This window comes from Mauremys mutica, chromosome 6 (assembly GCF_020497125.1).
Source record: "Mauremys mutica isolate MM-2020 ecotype Southern chromosome 6, ASM2049712v1, whole genome shotgun sequence".
In the NCBI taxonomy this organism is placed as follows: domain Eukaryota; kingdom Metazoa; phylum Chordata; order Testudines; family Geoemydidae; genus Mauremys; species Mauremys mutica.
The window spans coordinates 99,984,008-100,002,660 of NC_059077.1; the positions used below are offsets into that span (position 1 = coordinate 99,984,008).

The 18,653-nt window shown below is 46.6% G+C and overlaps 1 protein-coding gene across 6 annotated transcripts in view; it reads right to left on the reverse strand.

Annotated features, from left to right (window-relative positions):
• Window positions 1–1,119: 1,119 nt before the first annotated feature.
• The window catches only part of ADAMTSL1 (ADAMTS like 1), a 654,406-nt gene continuing 636,872 nt past the window's right edge, over window positions 1,120–18,653 (reverse strand). For 3 of the 6 annotated variants that reach the window (XM_045021716.1, XM_045021715.1, XM_045021714.1), the window contains 5 exons: window positions 16,490–16,670; window positions 12,572–12,779; window positions 8,350–8,459; window positions 5,426–5,646; window positions 1,120–3,735 (listed from right to left, as the gene is read on the reverse strand). In XM_045021716.1, coding sequence (XP_044877651.1) covers window positions 3,629–3,735; window positions 5,426–5,646; window positions 8,350–8,459; window positions 12,572–12,779; window positions 16,490–16,670 — 827 coding nt within the window. In that variant the 3' untranslated portion in view covers window positions 1,120–3,628. The other 3 variants (XM_045021713.1, XM_045021712.1, XM_045021711.1) reach the window with 1 other exon arrangement.

Genomic DNA, 18,653 nt, shown 5'->3' on the forward strand with positions numbered 1-18,653 from the left:
CTGTAAAGCTGCTCGCTGGTATTTGAAGAGTTCCTTGTCGCTGTCCCAGGCGCCTGTATAGGGCTTCATGAGGAAGTGCATTAGCGGGCAGGCTGGGTCACCGAGGATCACTATAGGCAAATGCACATCCACAACAGTTATTTCGTGGTACGGGAAGAAACTACCTTCCAGCAGGCATCTGAGCAGCCCAGTTCCTGAGAACACACGCATCAGGAACCTTGCCCGGCCATCCGACGTTCATGTTGGTAAAACGTCCCCTATGGTCCCCCAGTGCTTGCAGAACCATTGAAAAGTAGCCCAATTTCTCAGCAGCTGAATGTGGAAGAGGTGGACGATAAAGTGCGAGGAGGAGAAAACGGCGAGGATTGCAGCGGGCTCCATGCTTGCAGTGCTGTGGCGTCCACGCTGTCACTGACCAGAAAAGTGCACGAACAGATTGCCCGCAGGCGCTTTCAGGGAGGGAGGGAGTGAGGGCGTGATTGATGGTTCAATGACGACAGTTACCCAAAACCACCCTCGACACATTTTTTCCCCCAGCAGGCATTGGGGGCTCTACCCAGCATTCCAATGGGCAGCGGGGACTGCGGGAACTGTGGGATAGCTTCCCACAGTGCACCGCTTCCAAAGTCGACGCTGGCCCCGTGAATGTGGACTCAGAAATTCGAATTAGTGTATTTAGTATGGATACACAAATTCGACTTCATAAGGTCGAATCCACAAATTCGAACTAAGTTGATTCGAAATAGTCTTGTAGTGTAGACAAGGCCTCACTGTTGTTTCAGGCTATTCTAGTAGTTGCAACATACTACCCTCTACAGCAGGTGTTCGTGAGCAAATCTGTGTAGTTCCTGACTCATGGCCCCACCCCATGCTCACATGGGGAGAGTTAGGCACACTGCTTTTCAGGCTCAGTGTGCCAGTGCAAACAGAGGCAGGATTTCCCCCCAAGTGTGCATTTGATTGTTCAAGAAACTTACGAGCTCCATTGGCGAGGGCATGGAGATGATTAGCTTTGCAAACCTGAGCAACTGTGGAGATAGAGAAGGAGGCTGGAGAACCCTGAAAGCTCTGCTACCCTGGTAGCTCCTGTTTTAAGGTTAATAAAGAATGAGTCAGACAAAAGAAATTAAATAAATAAGCTGCATTATCTGTACAAAAAAGATATAAATACAGGTTTTCTAGGGGAGGAAATCCTCCTTCTATAATATTCAGCAATCCTCATCATCTTATGGGGATGCTGCCAAGTCACAATTCATAGGACAAACATCTGAAATTATATTTATATGGTGTGACGGGGACACAGTGGCCTTGCCAGACCTTGGCTCCAAGTGTTTATCCTAAGCACGGTTACACGGCTAATATCCAACATGGGATCGTCTGAATATGTTTTGCTATTAAAAAATGTAAATACTTCCCTGCACTGCTTTTCATTAGCTATTGTACTAGAAACAACCACCAAATTATTAGTAAGGAATTTGTCCTTCTCGTTCCATGCATAACTATAGTTTCACAAGTAGAAAAGCCTCTCCCCCCAATTGTCATAGTTTATGAAGCAATCTGTACACAGTGAAATGTATCCAAAGTTAAATGAAAGTGCTAATAAAACCAGGAAAATTACACTATTACCACTGATTTTAGAGGAACAAAATTGCAGGGAGATCACAAAAAAAGTCCCCAAAATAGTTTTTATCTGGACAACAATGTACAATTATTAATATTGCACTTTTTATACAAGGAATCCTAATAAATATACACAAAAAGATATACATTTACATACATAAAAAGACTTTTTTTGTTTGTTTTTAAATAAAAGTTGCACTGATTCTTAGCAATGTGATTTCTCAGAGACCCATTTATAGAGAGAGTGTTCCCTGCCAAACATACTTTGGAATGACCAAACTGGAGGCAATTTAATGCAATGGACCTGGTGTTAACCTCACAAGAGAACTTCCAGGCTTGTTGAAAAATCCACATGTAAGGTAAGCTGGAACATATCAATACTTGAACAGTGTTTTATTACTGCATCACAAGACGAGAGTCCCACTGGGGGTGACACAAGAGGCACAGCCAAAGCTTACATTTAGAGATAGTCCTAAACCAAAACTCTGGATCTGGGCACCTCTCCCTCAAACTTTGGGGAAGTTCAAATCCAAACTTTGGGGAAGTTCAAATCCAAACTTTGGGGAAGTTCAAATCCAAACTTTGTATTTCAGGACAATTTCTGCAAGGTGCTGAGCAACCTGGATTTCCACTGACTTGAGGATGCCCAGCACCTTGAAGGATGAAGCACTTAATTTTTGATTATCGATGCAATTAGGAGAGAGAATCACAATGAGCAGGCAAAATCATGTTACAAATGGAAAATCTGACACACACTTCTCAGATCACCTCTGACTGTAGAGTTCTATTCATGGACTACAACTGCTTCACTTTCTAGCATCCACCTTTTTAGTGCATCTTTTAGGAATCTGTGCCACCACTTTGGGGCCAAAGCTGATGATGCAGCATTCTGCATGTCTACGTGACAGAAAGAACTATAACAAATCAGAGCAATTGAATTCTCCTTCTTGATAAATTAATAGTTATCACTGGAGGATTTGGCTGTAATTGAGAGAAAAATTCCACACTGGCAGGACATAGAAATCATTTCTACAAATTCAAAGTTAGAAATAGACCAAAACCCCAGATCTGAAAGACCAATAACTCTGGGATCTCAGGCTTCTCTCTTCCCCAGATACATTTTAATCATGTTAAGATGCAGCATGGTAAGTAGCTCTTGTTGCCACAAATATATACAACCCCTCCTATAAGTGCTCTGCATAGAGCAGTGATGGCAGGTATGCACGGAGGCCTGTCAATAGCAGATCATTCTGTCACTCACTTTCCTTTTCTACGTAATACTGTACTTCATTTTATGTTGGGGGAAAAACTTGGTGCACTTGTTTAGATGCATTTTAAACTCATTCATGCTTTCGCACAATGTTTAACCTCTTTTTCAGATACTAAGTTCTTAGCATGAGAGGGAGAGAGAGGGAGACAGAGAACAGGAATACAGCTTTAGGACAGCAGTTTTAAAAAACCAAAACCAGATGTTTATGTTAACAAACCCTTCTAGAATAGAATATCATAGAATATCAAGGTTGGAAGGGACCTCTAGGGCAAATGATGTCTCTGCCCATTGTTTAGCTGAATGTTTAGTTCAATTCCTTTTTTCAGTAGCCCATGATCTGTCAAGCTGTTTGATCCATGCCCTGGTGGTCTGATCTGCTACTAATGGGAGTTTTTGCTTTGGTGTTTTTCCCCATCTGCTGGTTGATGTGTATCACAAGGCCTGTACGAGGATTCCTAGGCAGCTCTGTTCCACTCAGGCCTGACATGTTGCTTGTCTTCTTTCTTTTTGGTCTCCCATCACGACTGTGCTTTGCTGCATTCCACCTCTCAGCCTCACTGAAGGGAAAACTTGCCAAGTCCTTTACAACATCGATTCAGTAAAGTTAAAAAATAAAAAATAAAAATAAATAAATAAAATGAAGAAAACTGAATTCTGTCCCATTTGTTTTGTAACAGTCCTTCCTGTAGTGAAGCAAAGGCTGATGCCTCTGATTCCCTATCTCAATTGCTCTCATCTTCATGCTTTTCCACAAGTCCCACAGCAGCGAGATTTGAACTGGGTGAGCTGGCAGAGTTTGAGCTGCTTCACCTTCTCACAGTACCTGGTGGTGTCTCTGCACTCCACTGGCAAAGGGGGAACAAAAAGGAGATGCAATGAAAGAACAGTGACTTACCTCCCAGTAACTGTGGTTCTTCAAGATTTCTTGTCCATGTGGACCGTCCCCAGAGGTGCACATGCACCTCAAGAGTCTACACAGACATGGCCTTGAAGAATTTAACATCCTGCAGTTGCTTTTAGACCACACGATCAGAGAGGGGAGTCCTGGGTTAGCAGTAGTACTGCTGACAGGTTAGTGGGATACCTGCATCTTGGGGTTGTCATTGCACTCGTGGGAGTTTTGCTCTCGGGCACCCACAGGAGATATCCCCATTGTCAAGTTGGCATTAAAGATATAAATAAAATAAGGAGCTGTTTTTTTAAGAGAGTCACTCCATGGCACCTTTATGTACTTTATTGGCTTGGGAGGTCCACACTGGTTGATCTGGAGCTTGGAAGCTCCATACTGGCTAGTTCTGAAGTTATCAGGTGAGATTCTGTGCTGTGTTTCTAACAGGTGGAGCGCTGAACTTGCAGCCCAGGGAGGGGGTTAAGCAACCTTTGTGCTCTCCTAACCCTGGGCTGTTCTGAGGCCCAGAGACCCTCCCAATGTAACTTAGACAGCCCTAGGGGCCCGTCTCATTTACAGCAGCCTCTTGGTGTTGCCCTATGGGCTGCGGCACTGCCTGGAATCTCCACAAGGCTATGTGTCGTGGCCCAGCACACCCTTCCCCATGCCCGCTTGTGAGGGGATCCTCAGAGGGCAGCTTTATTGTTGTCTGCTGGGGTGCTGGTCCCAAAGGAATTTTCCCCTGGCTGGAGTTGTGGTTTTTAGGGTCCTTTTATGCCACTCCAGCCCTTTTATCTGGCAGAAAGGAGCCAAGTGAGGGTGAGGGTCTCAATCACCTCCTTTAAGCTCCACCTCTGACAGTCCTGTCCTCCCTCAGCAAGCCAGGCCATGCTCCCTGCGTTTGGGCTGGCTTTACCAAGCACCTGTATTAGCCTCTAGAAGGCGGGAGAAGGCCTGTAGCAAGCCCTTCTGTAGTCTAGTGCTGCAGAGTGGTTCTGCTGCTGCTCCACAGTGCCCAGTCTCTGTGGAGATCCCCAGTACTCAGAATTGCTGGCTGCTCACTAGACTCCAGCTTTTGGCCCTTAAACACAATGCTTCAGAGTATCTGGGAGCCGTGACTGGCAAAGAGGTTGTGATTTACACGCACGCTGCTTTGTGAACACTGACATAACACTGGGCTTGGTTTCCAAAGAGGCACATCTGTTCCAGATCGTTTATTCTTTTTGCAATATTTATAATATGTGCGTTTTTTGGCAGGCCCAATTAAGTGCTAGTCTCCTGAAAGCCACTCCAGGAATTCCCAGCACTAACCAACTCAGCCGCTTCAGGTTTGCTTGATGTTAACATCAGCTAACTACTTGTTTGTGACTTATTTCTCTCCATACCAATAATGGAAACTCAGGACAGCACCCATTACTTTTAGCCCTATTAGCAGGGAGATGAGATCCCAACTCTTAGAAAACAACAACAACAAACAACACTGGAGCCATTCCAATAGGAACACTTGATTTTGCAGGCTGCAATTTGCCATTTTTCAGACAAATGTTCTCCCAAGAAGCCCGGCAGTGGGGCCCAACACCGCACTCTGGGGACTTCACTCTGTGGTGAAGATTCACAGATGGCTCCTTTCTCCCACAGGAACGTACTGTTTTCGCAGGGGGTGATGTTGCAGCGTTGCCAGTTCGCAGGTCTGGGCCTCCAGGAACAGTAGTGCTCCGGCACGGGTTTGTTGGTGCGGACATGCACGCATTCCACTCGCCTGGACTGGAAGCCGTAGTTCCCACATGTAGCTGTACACAGAGTCCACAGACTGACCCTCCAGTGCACACCACAGATATCTGTCCAGCAGTTCTGTGTGCTCAAAGGCCTGTTAATAAAACGGACAGAGATATTATTATACCACCAGGCAGGAAATAAGAGGCTTAGTCACACTGGGTATTCCTCAAACACTGGGGATACTATAGGCCCTATAGGTCTGATCCTGAACCACTCTGAACACTTACTGGACCTGATCCACAGTGGCTGTAAACTAGCATAGATACATTGTCTTAATGGACTGGGTTGAGGCTCTGGCCCATTGACTTCAACTGGCAATTACAGAACAGGACTCAAAGGCCAGATCCTCAGCTGTTGTCAATTGGCATAGCTCCAATGAAGTCTATGGAGCTATGTATCCATTTACACCAGCTGAGGATCTGTCTCAAACAACTTTAGTGCTCCTTTTGTCCATAAAGTAGTTAACAACCTGATACTGCCTACATATCTACTGAGGAGTTGTAATGAACCAAGAAGTGGCTGATGTAAGCCACTAGAGCTTCGTTACTGTAAATCAGGGATCGGCAACCTTTCAGAAGTGGTATGTCGAGTCTTCATTTATTCACTCTAATTTAAGGTTTTGCGTGCCGGTAATACATTTTAACGTTTTTAGAAGGTCTCTCTCTGTAAGTCTATAAACTATTGTTGTATGTAAAGTAAACAAGTTTTTAAAAATGTTTAAGAAGCTTCATTTAAAATTAAATTAAAATGCAAATCTTATCAGTTTAGTGCAGTGGTTCTTAACCTGGCTTTGCCGGGCTTGGGCCGCTGCAGCAGCTCGGTAGGGAGGAGCCGCCTTCCAGAGACACCGGAGAGCCAGAGTGTCCCGCTTGTGGCAACAGCGAGCCCCAGCCATGGAGGAGCTGGCGCGGTGCAGGGGGGCAGCAGCCCTGCAAAGGCGGCGGAGCTGCTAGCGGGGAGCAGCTGCACCCCCCCGCCCTTCCTGCCCAGGCTGCAGCCTGGCGCCCCCCCCGGGGGCTCCTGCAGGCTGCAGTGGATGTATGCGGGCGCCAGCCCCCATGCGCCCCCCGGCTCCCTCCTTGCCTAGGGTTACCATATTTCAACAATCAAAAAGAGAGGAGAGCCCTGCCCTAGCCCCGCCCCCATCCACTCCCTCCTACTTCCCACCCCAATTGCCCCAGTCAGAAGCCCCAACCCCCCCACTCCTTGTCCCCTGACTGCCCCCTCCTGGAACCCCTGCCCCTAACTGCCCCCCAGAACCCCACCCCCTACCTAAGCTTCCCTGCTCCTTGTTCCCTGACTGCCCCCTCCTGAGACCACCCCCCCAACCTAACCAGGGGCGGCTCTAGGAATTCCGCCGCCCCAAGCAGGGCGGGACGCCGCGGGGAGCGCTCTGCCGGTCGCCGGTCCCGCGGCGCCAGTGGACCTCTCACAGACGTGCCTGCGGATGCTCCACCGGCGCCGCGGGACCAGCGGCCCCTCCGCAGGCACGTCTGCAGGAGGTCCACCGGAGTCGCCTGCCGCCCTCCCGCGGGACGCCGCCCCAAGCGCGCGCTTGGCAGTCTGGGGTCTGGAGCCAGCCCTGAACCTAACTGCCCCTCTAGGACCCTACCCGTCCCCTGACTGCCCCACCCTTATCCACACCCCTGCCCCCAGACAGACCCCCCGGGACATCCACACCCCATCCAACCCCTCCCCGCCCCCTGACAGGACCCCCAGAACTCCCGACCCATCCAATCCTCCCCCTGCTCCCTGAGTGCCCCCCGGGACTCCGCGTACCATGCCCATGCCAGTCAGACGCTGGCTCCACATGGAGGCAAAATCCCACGTGGAGTGCTGAGGCAGCCGGAGGGGGGGAGCTGCGGGAGGAGCAGAACCCGAGCGCGGTGAGGGGGGAGCCGGGGGGCATGCCTGCCCAGGCTGCGGCCCAGTGCCCCCCCTGGGGGCCTCCTGCAGCGGATGCATATGGGCAGCAGTCCCCATGTGCCCCGCGGCTTCCCCCTCGCCGTGATTGGGCTCTGCAGCTCCCGGGAGTGTGAGCCGCTGCCACCGCCCCTCCCACAGCAGGCGCAGGGCCCCGCACCCCGGCAGCTCACACTCCCAGGAGCCGCAGAATCCGAGCGTGGTGATGGGGGAGCTGGGGGGCGCGCCTGCCGCCGGTCTGGGGTCCCGGCCTCTGGTCCTGCTCAGCCTCCTGCCGGCTGAGTGATCGGAACCCCAGGCTGGCAGGATGCTGAGCGGGGCTGGTGGCCGGGACCCCGGCCGGCAGCCACGTGCCAAGCAAATCGGCTTGCATGCCAAAGGTGGCAGGCGTGCCATAGGTTGCCGACCCCTGCTATAAATGCAACAAACCTGGGTTTCAGGTATCCTTGTTATGGTTTTACAAATGGCACAAACAAAAACCTGTGTTCAGAATCCATCCTTTTCCTTCTGTACAGCTAATATTCAAGAGCACTTGGTGCTCATTTAGTTATTGCACAGGAGAAATATTGAGATGCTGCCAAGCAGTGCTAGTTGGGATGGCTTTGGCAATGTGAATGCTCATCCACTAGCAAAAAACTTGAAGGGAGATTTGGGGTTTCTCTGTAAAAATGGTCTCAAACACATATGGATCCTGATTCTCCTGTAACTTGTACCAGCATAACTCCATCGACTGCAACAGAGTTATTCCTGAGAAGTGAAAGGAGAATCAGGCCCTCAAATCCAAAAAACTACAAAGGCAGTAAAATCTCTGGCCTAATTCATCGGTCTCTGTACAGAAAAGTGGTTCTGATGATGAGGGATTCTGTAATACCTTGGCAGGGCACTGCACTGGTCAGAAGACACAGAATTCCCATCCCTGGTCTGGCAGAAAATCTGTCTGTGCTGTACAGCTAGTCGTGGTCCGATGCATGGCCCATTACACTGCAAAAGTAGAAAAAGGACACTCAGTGGCATAAAGAGAGAACATGCCCTGCTTTTATTAAGCCCTTCTTGGGAGCTGATGAGCAGAGATGTACGTTGCTGAGCTGCAAATGCTCTCAATCACTTCACAGAGATCAGTAGGTTTTTAAGTCCAAGTGCACAGTCGTCTTGTATCCCACGCAGCCTCCCCAAGGCAGCATTAAAACTCATTTCTGCTTCTGCTCTATAGATTAATTCCCCTCCCCCTTTGCCTATTTCAATCTTAAATCCATCTGCTTGGACAAATAAAAAGCTCTCATCTTATTAGCCCAGAGCTTGTGATCCATACAGGAAATCTTGCTACAGTCCCTTTACTGTGTATTTTACAGCTTGTACTATCACAATTTACAGTCAAATGGTTCATACGAAGACTGAATCAGGCCAGCAATGTTTTTTTCTTTAACACAAAGATGTCCTAACTTATTCAAACCTGTCAGTCAGCCTCTTGTAGTTTAATTTGTTTCCACTCTTCCCAGCTTAAATCACAGACAGCTAAAGGCATGAAGCACGTGACTACGGCACCATCTTTCATCAACCCTCATGAAACTGCTTGGTTTCCAGGCAGCCAATATCTGGACACTGTTTTTGGCAGGAGACTGCTGATTTGAAGATGGACGAGAAGGGACATGAACGTAGGGATCAAGGAGTTTCCATCAGTGCAAAGATGGAGCGGGTTGGGATTCCTACCTGGCACTAGCTCTGACCTGTGCCACCTCCCTACTGCCAGAAACCTTCTTCCGCCCTGGCATGCCCTCCTCACATCTGGTACTAGTTCTCAACCAACACCTGGACCAGGGTCCAGCAGAAAAGAGAAAGCTTGGTTGGGATCACAACAACTAGGGTGAGCTGGAGTGGGGAGACAGATGAATTGATTGCAAGGAAGTGTGTTTTGTGAAAAGATAAGTAGACAGGGCCTCAGAAGGAGGAGAGGGAGTAATCACCAGCGTGGCTGGGGGTCAGAGAATCGATTAGGTGGAGAGTGTGGGATCATATATGCTCAAATTCATCTGGAATGTTCACCAAAGACCTAAGTGGTCTACAGAGTAATACTCTATTGTTAGGCAGCCTACAGCTTTGGTGCAAGCGCACTAAGGATAGCACTTCCCTGCAGGCTGGAAGAGAGAGACACAAGTTAATGCAAGGCTTTCCACAGGGAGTGTTGGCTCAGGTGCATGTAGGTATCATTAATGTGTGTGCTTCGGGCAGGACTGCTCTAGCTTTACATGCTGGCAATCTTCATCATAAACAAGCCTGAGTGAATGGGAGTCTTAGGGGATACGTCTTGAACCTTTGTTGCACTATAAGAAAACACAGGCTGTGGAGGTTAAATAGCCACAGTAATCCACTTAAAACTAAATGAAAGAAGATGGGAGGTACAAGAAAGTAACTTATTTTGGAGGGGTCTAGGTCATCTATTTATTTCACTTTAGTCTGGGAAAGCTAATCACTAAACCTCATCAATATGAACCTGACGTCCCCCGGGGTGAAACCTATGAAACAATGGAGAAATGTCACTGATCCACAGCCAGTGGTCTGTTCCTAATTGTAATTAATGTAATTGTCTTGTAGACATGGCTTGGAATAGAGCTGTATAGGTTTACATGGAGCTTGAGAAATGCTTTTTTTCAGGTAGGTAGGAGAAATATTATATTATAAAGCACAAAGGTCAGGTATAACAGATGAATTCATGCGTCTTTGATGATTGAGACTAGGTATGACATCATGGGGAATGATATAAACCACCACGAGTTCCAACCACCCATGTGAGTTAACTGGCCAACAGCTAGTATTACACAATCCTTACCTGAAATTTCAAAGAAAGTACAAATTGAGCAATTTGCTTCTCTGTTTTGAAAGAATGTTCAGCTCTTTACTCATAAATGCAGCATAACTCAGTCTATGTTTCTCCAAAATACACAGACATAAGATTTAATGAAGTTATTTTCAGTTAGCTAACAGTAACAAATCTCATTTTGATGATGGCACTGGATGCTTTGCAATAATGTTTGTCCCATGAACATTTCATAAAATGAGTTAGTGACCTTGATGGAACAAAACAGCCAATGCTGTATGCTGTGTAATGAGTAGCTTTTGTCTACAAGGCTGTATTTAGTATATTAGTATATACTATATATATATGAGACTATATATGGTCATATCAGAAATTACAGAATTTATGTGGCTAAGATCTACTATCATATCACTATGAAATCTAACAAAATGAGATAATGTGATTTATTTACCATTGTTTCTACATTGACTTACCAGGCAGTAATCATGAAAAGCTGCAAAATATTTCACGGTAACACAGTGTATATTGAGAATGAAGCCAATCCCTGCATGCACAAAGCTGACTCTGCATAATGTTTTTATTAGGCTTTTAGTGTGCTCCCCTAAACTTAATTTCCTTACTGTTGCCTGACTAGTACTTTTTAAGGATATTGATTTAAAAGTATGATCTCCTCAGATTTGTTATAGATGAACTGTTCTTCCATTGAAAACCTTTATTAAGCCAAAAGTGATGTTAAAATAACAACATTAATATCTGACTTTAACTCATAAAATCAAGTAAAACTTGCCTGTGGATTAAACTCTGGCCTTCACTTATTCCACTCTGCCCCGGATGAGTCATCATCAGCATGGACTGACCCTCAGATGTTTGCATCTAAATATATAACCCTCTTCTACCTAAGCTAAAACTCTCATCAGCCTGTACATGTGGCCCAGCTACAGCTGGGAGGGACAGAGACAGAATATCACACCGACTGGGCATTGATTACATTTACAGCATATATATCCCACAATCCTTTCTGGAGATCTGCTGGGCCACAGAGATCCACAGACAATAAGGGGATCTCCCATGGATCTCCCCAAGAGGAGGATTTCACTCATAAACACTATGAATCATTCACTATTTACAGAACATCTTTTTAGGATCTGAGCACAACATGAAGCAGTAAGGATGGAGTTTCAGATTCACTTGTGTGGGATTCTTAAAATGCTTTGAACCCAATGTCTTATATCATCATTTCAGTTTCCCTTACATAGTGGTTCAAGTAAATCCTGATTTTATGAGGTGTTAGGGGATATTCAAAACTTTCGTAAAACTGGGGGTTTGTTAAAAAACACATGACAGCCCAGAACAGGACCAGATATAAATGTTGCATAACAGAGACAATCAGGGTCTGGAAATGTGTGTGTTTCACTGTATCCAGATACAGAAGTGTCAGCAGAGATAGCAAGGATTGACTAGGCCATGGAAACTGACCAATTTCTCCAGGTCATTACTGAGGCACATTGGCAAAACAGGATGGGGAAGCTTGAGCTGCCAATGTCCATGCTGCTCTGGGAGAAGAGGGAGGACTTTGCTCTCCAGGGTTGTGTCCATCACTACAAATAAATACATACAAAACAAGAGGCTGCAAGAAGAAGCCTCTTCTTCTGTGAAGACAATCCAGTGGAGAGGAATGAAGGGCCAGATTGTGACTAGCTCTTCTAGGGTGTACACAGGTTTGGGGATGGGAGAAGATGCAAGGAACTATCCTCTGCTCCTTGCTTGCCCCAAGCGAAGATTGGTCACAACCATAGTCTTTGTAATTGGAGGAGGGCTGGGACTGTTCTCTCGAGATTGCATATCTCCCCAAAGGAAACAGGGGAGAGGAGGAGGCAGGACCACATCCACCTTACAGAGCAAGCTCAGCACACTGCAGGGGATAAGGAAAACAGGCCGCACCATCCCAAAGGATGCCTACTGCCCCATTGAGCACTGGGGAGCAGTTATGCCAGCCGGAGATGTAACCCCTCTACGAGCTCCCCGGGGACAATGTGCCTCCATGCTCTAGGCAGTGCCAATCTGGCACAATCTAGCCCTGCCTTTTAGGTTGCTATCTCTTTCATGAAATGTGTGAAGCTCAGTTATCCCAATCATCCAATGAGTTAAACAAAGGACATGAGTTGCCTCTTAAAAGCTCATACGATGCATTAATCACAGATGCAAAATCATTGCTCTCGTCTTCAGGCACCTCTTGTCACCCAACTGTACAAGAAGATTTGTGTGTCTGTGTGGCTCTTACCTGACCCCAGGAGGAGGCCACCCACTCCATGCACAGCTGCCCGTTACAGATCTGGGTATCCACTGGGCGTCTGGCAACCTGGGCACATGCCTCATTTGACATAGGGACAGAACTGCCTATAGCGGTCAACCTCTGACATGTCACACGCCGGGTCTGGACCCCTCCACCGCAGCTCCGTGTACAAGGGGACCAGGATGTCACCATCCACCTGATGGGAGAAATGCAAAGGGGTCAAGGAGCAGTACAGAATTGCCAGAGGCAGAAATGACAGTGTCACAGGGATCTCATAACACAGCTCCTCTGAAATCATTTAGGCACTTGCGGAAAGCCAGCCGTTTGATCCCTTTGGGCTTGATCTTGGGGGATGCTGAGCACCTTCACCTTCCACTGAGGTCAATGGGAGCTGAGGAAATCCAGCACCTCACAGGATCACGGGCTAGGGACTAATGTATGTTACATTTTAGTAGCTCTGTCAAGGGGGTTGGGCCCAGAATAGAAACTATTCTATATTTTCTTGGCTCTGTTTGCAAAACCCATGTAAATACTTCTAACCCTGGGGTGCGATGTGGTCACTTTGCAGCATCATGCTGGCAGATTCTGGACCTAAGGCCAGTATTGCAAGCCATGGGAGGGTCAGCCAAATAAGGGGATTCTTCGGTTATGTAAAGACCACACAGCAGCTCCCACTCTCAACTTGCTGCTGACATAGATGCATGACTTGTACATCTCCAGCCCTGCTGACCCTTGGTCGCTATATTGGCTCCTCGGGGCCACTGGTTCCCTGGATAACTTCCAGCAGCTTCTAGGCTGCTCTTACCGCGAGGGAATGGGCTGGTACACAGCCAGGCAGGGATTGGGGAAGCACAAAGGGCGTTGTACCATTTTCCCTGAGCTGCATGGATGAAATAGAGGATCTGGTCCTATATGTATTGACGTTTTAAAAACACTAAAACAAATTAACAAAATAACATTTAATAAATAAATAAATATATTATTATTATTATTATTATACTGGTCTACCACCTACTACTAACTGGGTAACAGATTTAGCTGGTTGTTCAGAGATCAGCAACCTTCCTCCAATCCCTGGCTAATGTGAAATAGCCAGGCCCTCCCGCTCAGCTAGTCTGCAGCTTATTACTGGCTGTTAAAACTGCTCTGTGGAATGTGTGAAAGAAGCGAGTCCCTTGGTGGTCATGAATCATGGGCCACGTTCAGGCATGCACACTGCGGATAAGGGTGATGCTGAACACTGCAAGAGCTGGGCCCATGTGCCAAAGAGGCAAAGAGAGTTGGAGGAAAGGAGGGAGGGAAGCAAGGGTGAAAATAAGTTAGGCCACTTACTGGTACTGGCTAGGGGGGAGGGGGCATGGTGGCTCCAGCTCCCAGAAGGGGCGGGGACTCGGGCAGAAGGGGTGGGGCTGGGGGGGGTCAGCATCCCCCAACCAGCCCTTTCAGGCACCTGGCCTGCACCGCCCAGGGCTCCTGTGTTGATTTAAAGGGCCTGGGGCTCCGGAGGCTGTGGCGGGGGTGGGGGGCAATGGAGTAGGGACATTAAAGCGCTGCAGGGCCCTTTGCTGTGGGTGGGGGGTGCAGGATCCTTAAAGCGCCAGCGCAGCAAAGGACCATCCTTAAAGCACTGCCGCGGCAGCATTTTAATGTCACTGCCCATCCCCTGCGTTGGCGGCCCTGCCTGTACAGACCCTACTGGCAGGGCTGCCGACAGGCTGGGTATGGGCCAGTGCGGGTTCTTACCGGTATACAGTACCGGCCCGTACCGGCTCACTTTCTCCCCTGGAGGGAAGTGATCATTAGTTCCAGGGGGGAGATTTCTGGTCAAGTCAGGAGCTCTGCTGAACTAGGCTTCAGGCTACTTTGCAGGATTTATGTGTTCTGGGTGGCGGGGGGAAAGCCCAGCATCTCTCCAACTAGCAGCACCATATTTATGATTACTTTACAAAACAGGCAGTAGGTGCTTTGCAGTCCCTTGGAGCTCTGATATTCAAGTAAAGGCATCCATTATATTTTCATTAACGCTCTGCTGACTGATTCCCACTGTTACAGAAACAATAAAATAAAGAGAGTTCTTGGCAAGGACAAAAAATACTTCTCCTCTGCGTATCATAGAGTTTGGCAAGGTTGATTCTGCAGCTTCTCTGCCCTTTGTAAAGCTCAGCTCTGCATTTCAATCAACTTTTATTTCCAAACATACACTTCAGCAGCTTTCTCGGGAGCTGGGAAGAGAAGCGTGGGCTGCATTATAGCTCAGGAAGGGGATAAAAGGACATAAATCATTCCTGTGGAAATATTCCCATCAGCAAGTCAAACTGCTGATATTAATGAGTGCGTTTCATATTTCATCAAGTCTCTCATGGTTTCAGCTGCTCCTTATGACTCAGCTGGCAATCCAGAAAATATCTGCCTAAATAGAGGTGCAGGAACACATAGAAAGGTAATGAAATGGGAGCTAGGCCGTCTCCCCAAGCCACAGCAAATGGCTGGAAAGCTGGCTGGCTGCTCTCTGCTCATCAGGATACTTTCTGATTCTCAGCTCCTCCGCTGGTGTCAGAAATTGTGGCCAGATTCTGATCTCAAATATATGAATGAAAAACCAGAGTCATGCTGGTGATGTTACTGGAGTCACTCTGGATTTTAGCCTGAAATCTGCAGTTTTGGCCAATCTCTAATTTTGATTTGTTTATTTTTGATTTGTTACAAATGTCCCATCACATACCATAATATTAATACTGATACCATTCTCAGGGGAGTCACTAGTTGGTGTGGTTACACAAGCAACGTACAGTCGTTGAATAAATTGTATATTGTTAGTTTTGGGATGCAGTTTCATTTGCGGGACCTGTTGTAGGCAGCTGGAGAATTTACTCTCTTTATCTCTCTATCTAAAATCAATTCTTGGGGCAGAGTGGCTTCTTGGGAACTGAGCATTGGTGCTGGGGCTGAATCTCTGAAACATGGGTTTGCTTGCATGCTGTTTGTGATCACCTCTGTTTAGGGGCTGGTGTATATAGAGTGTACAAAACCAGCCATGCTAAGGCTATGTGTACACTATGGAGATTATCCTGGCATAGTTATGTTGGCATAGTCAACTTGACAGGAGGATGCAGGAACACCACTCTCTGAATGACATTAGGAACACTGGCAGAAACACACTTCCATTGACACAGATGCATCTACACTGGGTGTGGGTGCGGGGTTGGGATTCATCAGCATAAATATGTCAGTCGGGTGTGATTTTTCACACTCCTGCCCGACACAGATATGCCTATATAACTTTGCAGTGTAGACCAAAAGTAAGAAAATAAACAGACTACACATCACTGATTTCCCCTCCAATGGGAAACTGACTTGCAGAGCCCTGAAATCTGCTACTGGTTGGCAGAGGGACAAAATACATATATATTATGACAGTACGCAAAGGCTCCAATCAGGATCAAGACTCTCTTTCCTGGGTACTGTACAAACAAATAGAAGGGCACGGTCATGCCCCCAAACAGCATATCTTTAGTTTGGAGTTGACAAAGGTATGGTTAACTAATGAGTCAAAGAGGAAAATTCAGTCCCCTGGCCAGCCACCTATAACGAACAGCATTCTTGGATACTGATCCTTCCTGGGAAGGGTCCAAAAGACCATTAGGTTGTGAACTTTGCTAATAAAAAGATGACAAACCCCTTTAACAGAAGGAGTAGACATAATCTCTGCCATGTACTGTGAATGTTTTCCCCAATCCACCACCATGACCTCTAATTTTTCTGGATTAAGCTTCAGTAAATTTACTCTCAGATACAATTGTTTCCTGCACAGACATTAGAAAAGCAAAGATAACATGTTGTCGAGGGCAGAGTATTATTGAAAGCTTCGTAAAAGCATATGCAATATACTACAGCGCAAAGACAAACCTTGAAGGGCAGTCTCTTCTGTTACAAGCAACGGGCTGTAGCACTGGCTTGGGCTTCTCTATGCAGTGGGATGAGTTGACCTCAGTCCTGTCCAGTAAGCACCTCAGCTGGGGTTGCTGCACTCCTTTGTTACCACAGGAGGCCGAACACGCCATCAGTCTGTCTGCTGACCACCAATATTCTGCCACAAGCACAAGACACCCAAATTAACATTTAAAAATCAATCAGAAAAGCCGATTAGTGGTAAAATATCAGTGATTGATGCCACGGTGCTCCTGTCATTTTGGAGATGTTTTGTAAGCTAAAAACAATGAGGAGTCCAGTAGCACCTTAAAGACTAACAGATTTATTTGGACATAAGCTTCTTCAGATGCATCCCCAGTCCCCAAATCTGAAATGGTTCTTCAGATGCAAAGTGGGTTTTTTACCCATGAAAGTTATACCCAAATAAATCTGTTAGTCTTTAAGGTGCCACTGGACTCCTCATTGGTTTGTGGATGCAGACTAACACAGATACTCCTCTGATGTAAGATAAAAGTGACTCCTACAGAAATGCTTAAAATAGGTGAACTATGTATAAGAATCATCAGGCACTGAGCACAAACAGCCTTAGACCGACGATAAATCGTCTCTGATATGGCAAATTCTATGTTTTGGAACTCATCATGGTAAGGCATGGCAACTAAGTGATATGTGACTTCAGTGTTGGCTAGTGGATGGTCCAGTAGTTAAGGTGGAAGCCTGCAACTCAGGAGACTAATTTAATTCTCTGTCTGTGTGACTTTGGACAAGTCTCTGAGCCTCTCTATATGTGAGTTCCCAGTCTTTAAAATGGGAATAGCAGCCCTTCCCGGTCAATGGGGTGGTGTGAGGATAAATTCTGATCATAATGGTCTCTTCTGACCTTAAAGTCTATGATTCTATGAATTCATTCCAGTTTGTTAGGTGCTCAGATATTGTGGTAATGGGGGGGCCATATAAATACCTAATATATACACATACCACACTGGGGAAACAAGGCCTGGGGACTATTGTATCAGTGCCACATGATACCTATCCCTTATGGAAAAGTCCTGCAGAATTTAACAGAAAATAAAAACTTTTCTACAGCTTTTTAAAAATTCATCCTGAGGAATTTAAAGGAAAACATCTCTGATACAGAAGAGTATAGGACACTTACAATAGAATAGAAATTATTTCAATGTATATTAAATTCTATCATTTTTTAGAAGAATTTCTGTAGAACTCTATAAAATTTCTATAGACGCCCTTTAAAGTAATCCTGTTAAATTCAATAAGACTTTCCCATACTAGGTAGGAAATAATCATATTATTAATCCATGCTGTAAATCAATCTTTCCATTCCTTCCATTCCTGACAGAATTCTGTGCCCCTTTGGGGGTGAAAACTTCATATGGACCACATTTTTCTGTGCCCCCCAAGCAGAAAAACACAAAAATAAATCTGCCAGGGGACACATGCCTCTTCCCTGGCAGCCCAGGGTGCGCTACTGTTCCAGTGTGCCTGGAGCAGTCTCAGAGATGGGGGAGGGGGTTTGGGCATGCATGCCTGCGTGGTTGATCATCGTCAGGGCGGGGGTAGCTGGGCGTACGTGCTTGCCAAAAGGGACAGCGAGAGACTCTGTCCCTCTTGCTTGCTACTGCAGCTCACTGGCGTGGAAGAGTAGGGTTTTTTATTATGCATGAGGCATGGAAGAGGCAGAAATGTAGCAGCCCGCCTGTGTAGTAACGTTGTTAAAGTTGCTGTTGATGGTTAATTGATCTCATTCTCTGAGGCAGAAACTTAGCAGCCTGCCTACATAGTAACATTGTTAATGTTCCTATTGTTAGTTAACTGTTCCCATTCTCAGTCAATTCCCCCAAGAGCATAAAACCTGTGAAAGTTTTAAGGCCCCAACATTGCCAGAGTGATGTAAATGAGCCTTATTATAAATGACAGTAAAGGAATCCTCAGCTAGGAAGATCTATGGGCATTCTCACTTTTTTCCTGTGTTAAAGTGGCACAATGGGGTTAGATTACAGCTCAGGATTAAAAAAAAAAAAGACCTTGAGGGCAAATAAAACATTCGCCTTCCTCTGCAGCATGGGGCACGGGTCACTTGCTGGAGGATTCTCTGCAGCTTGAGGTCTTCAAACCACAATTT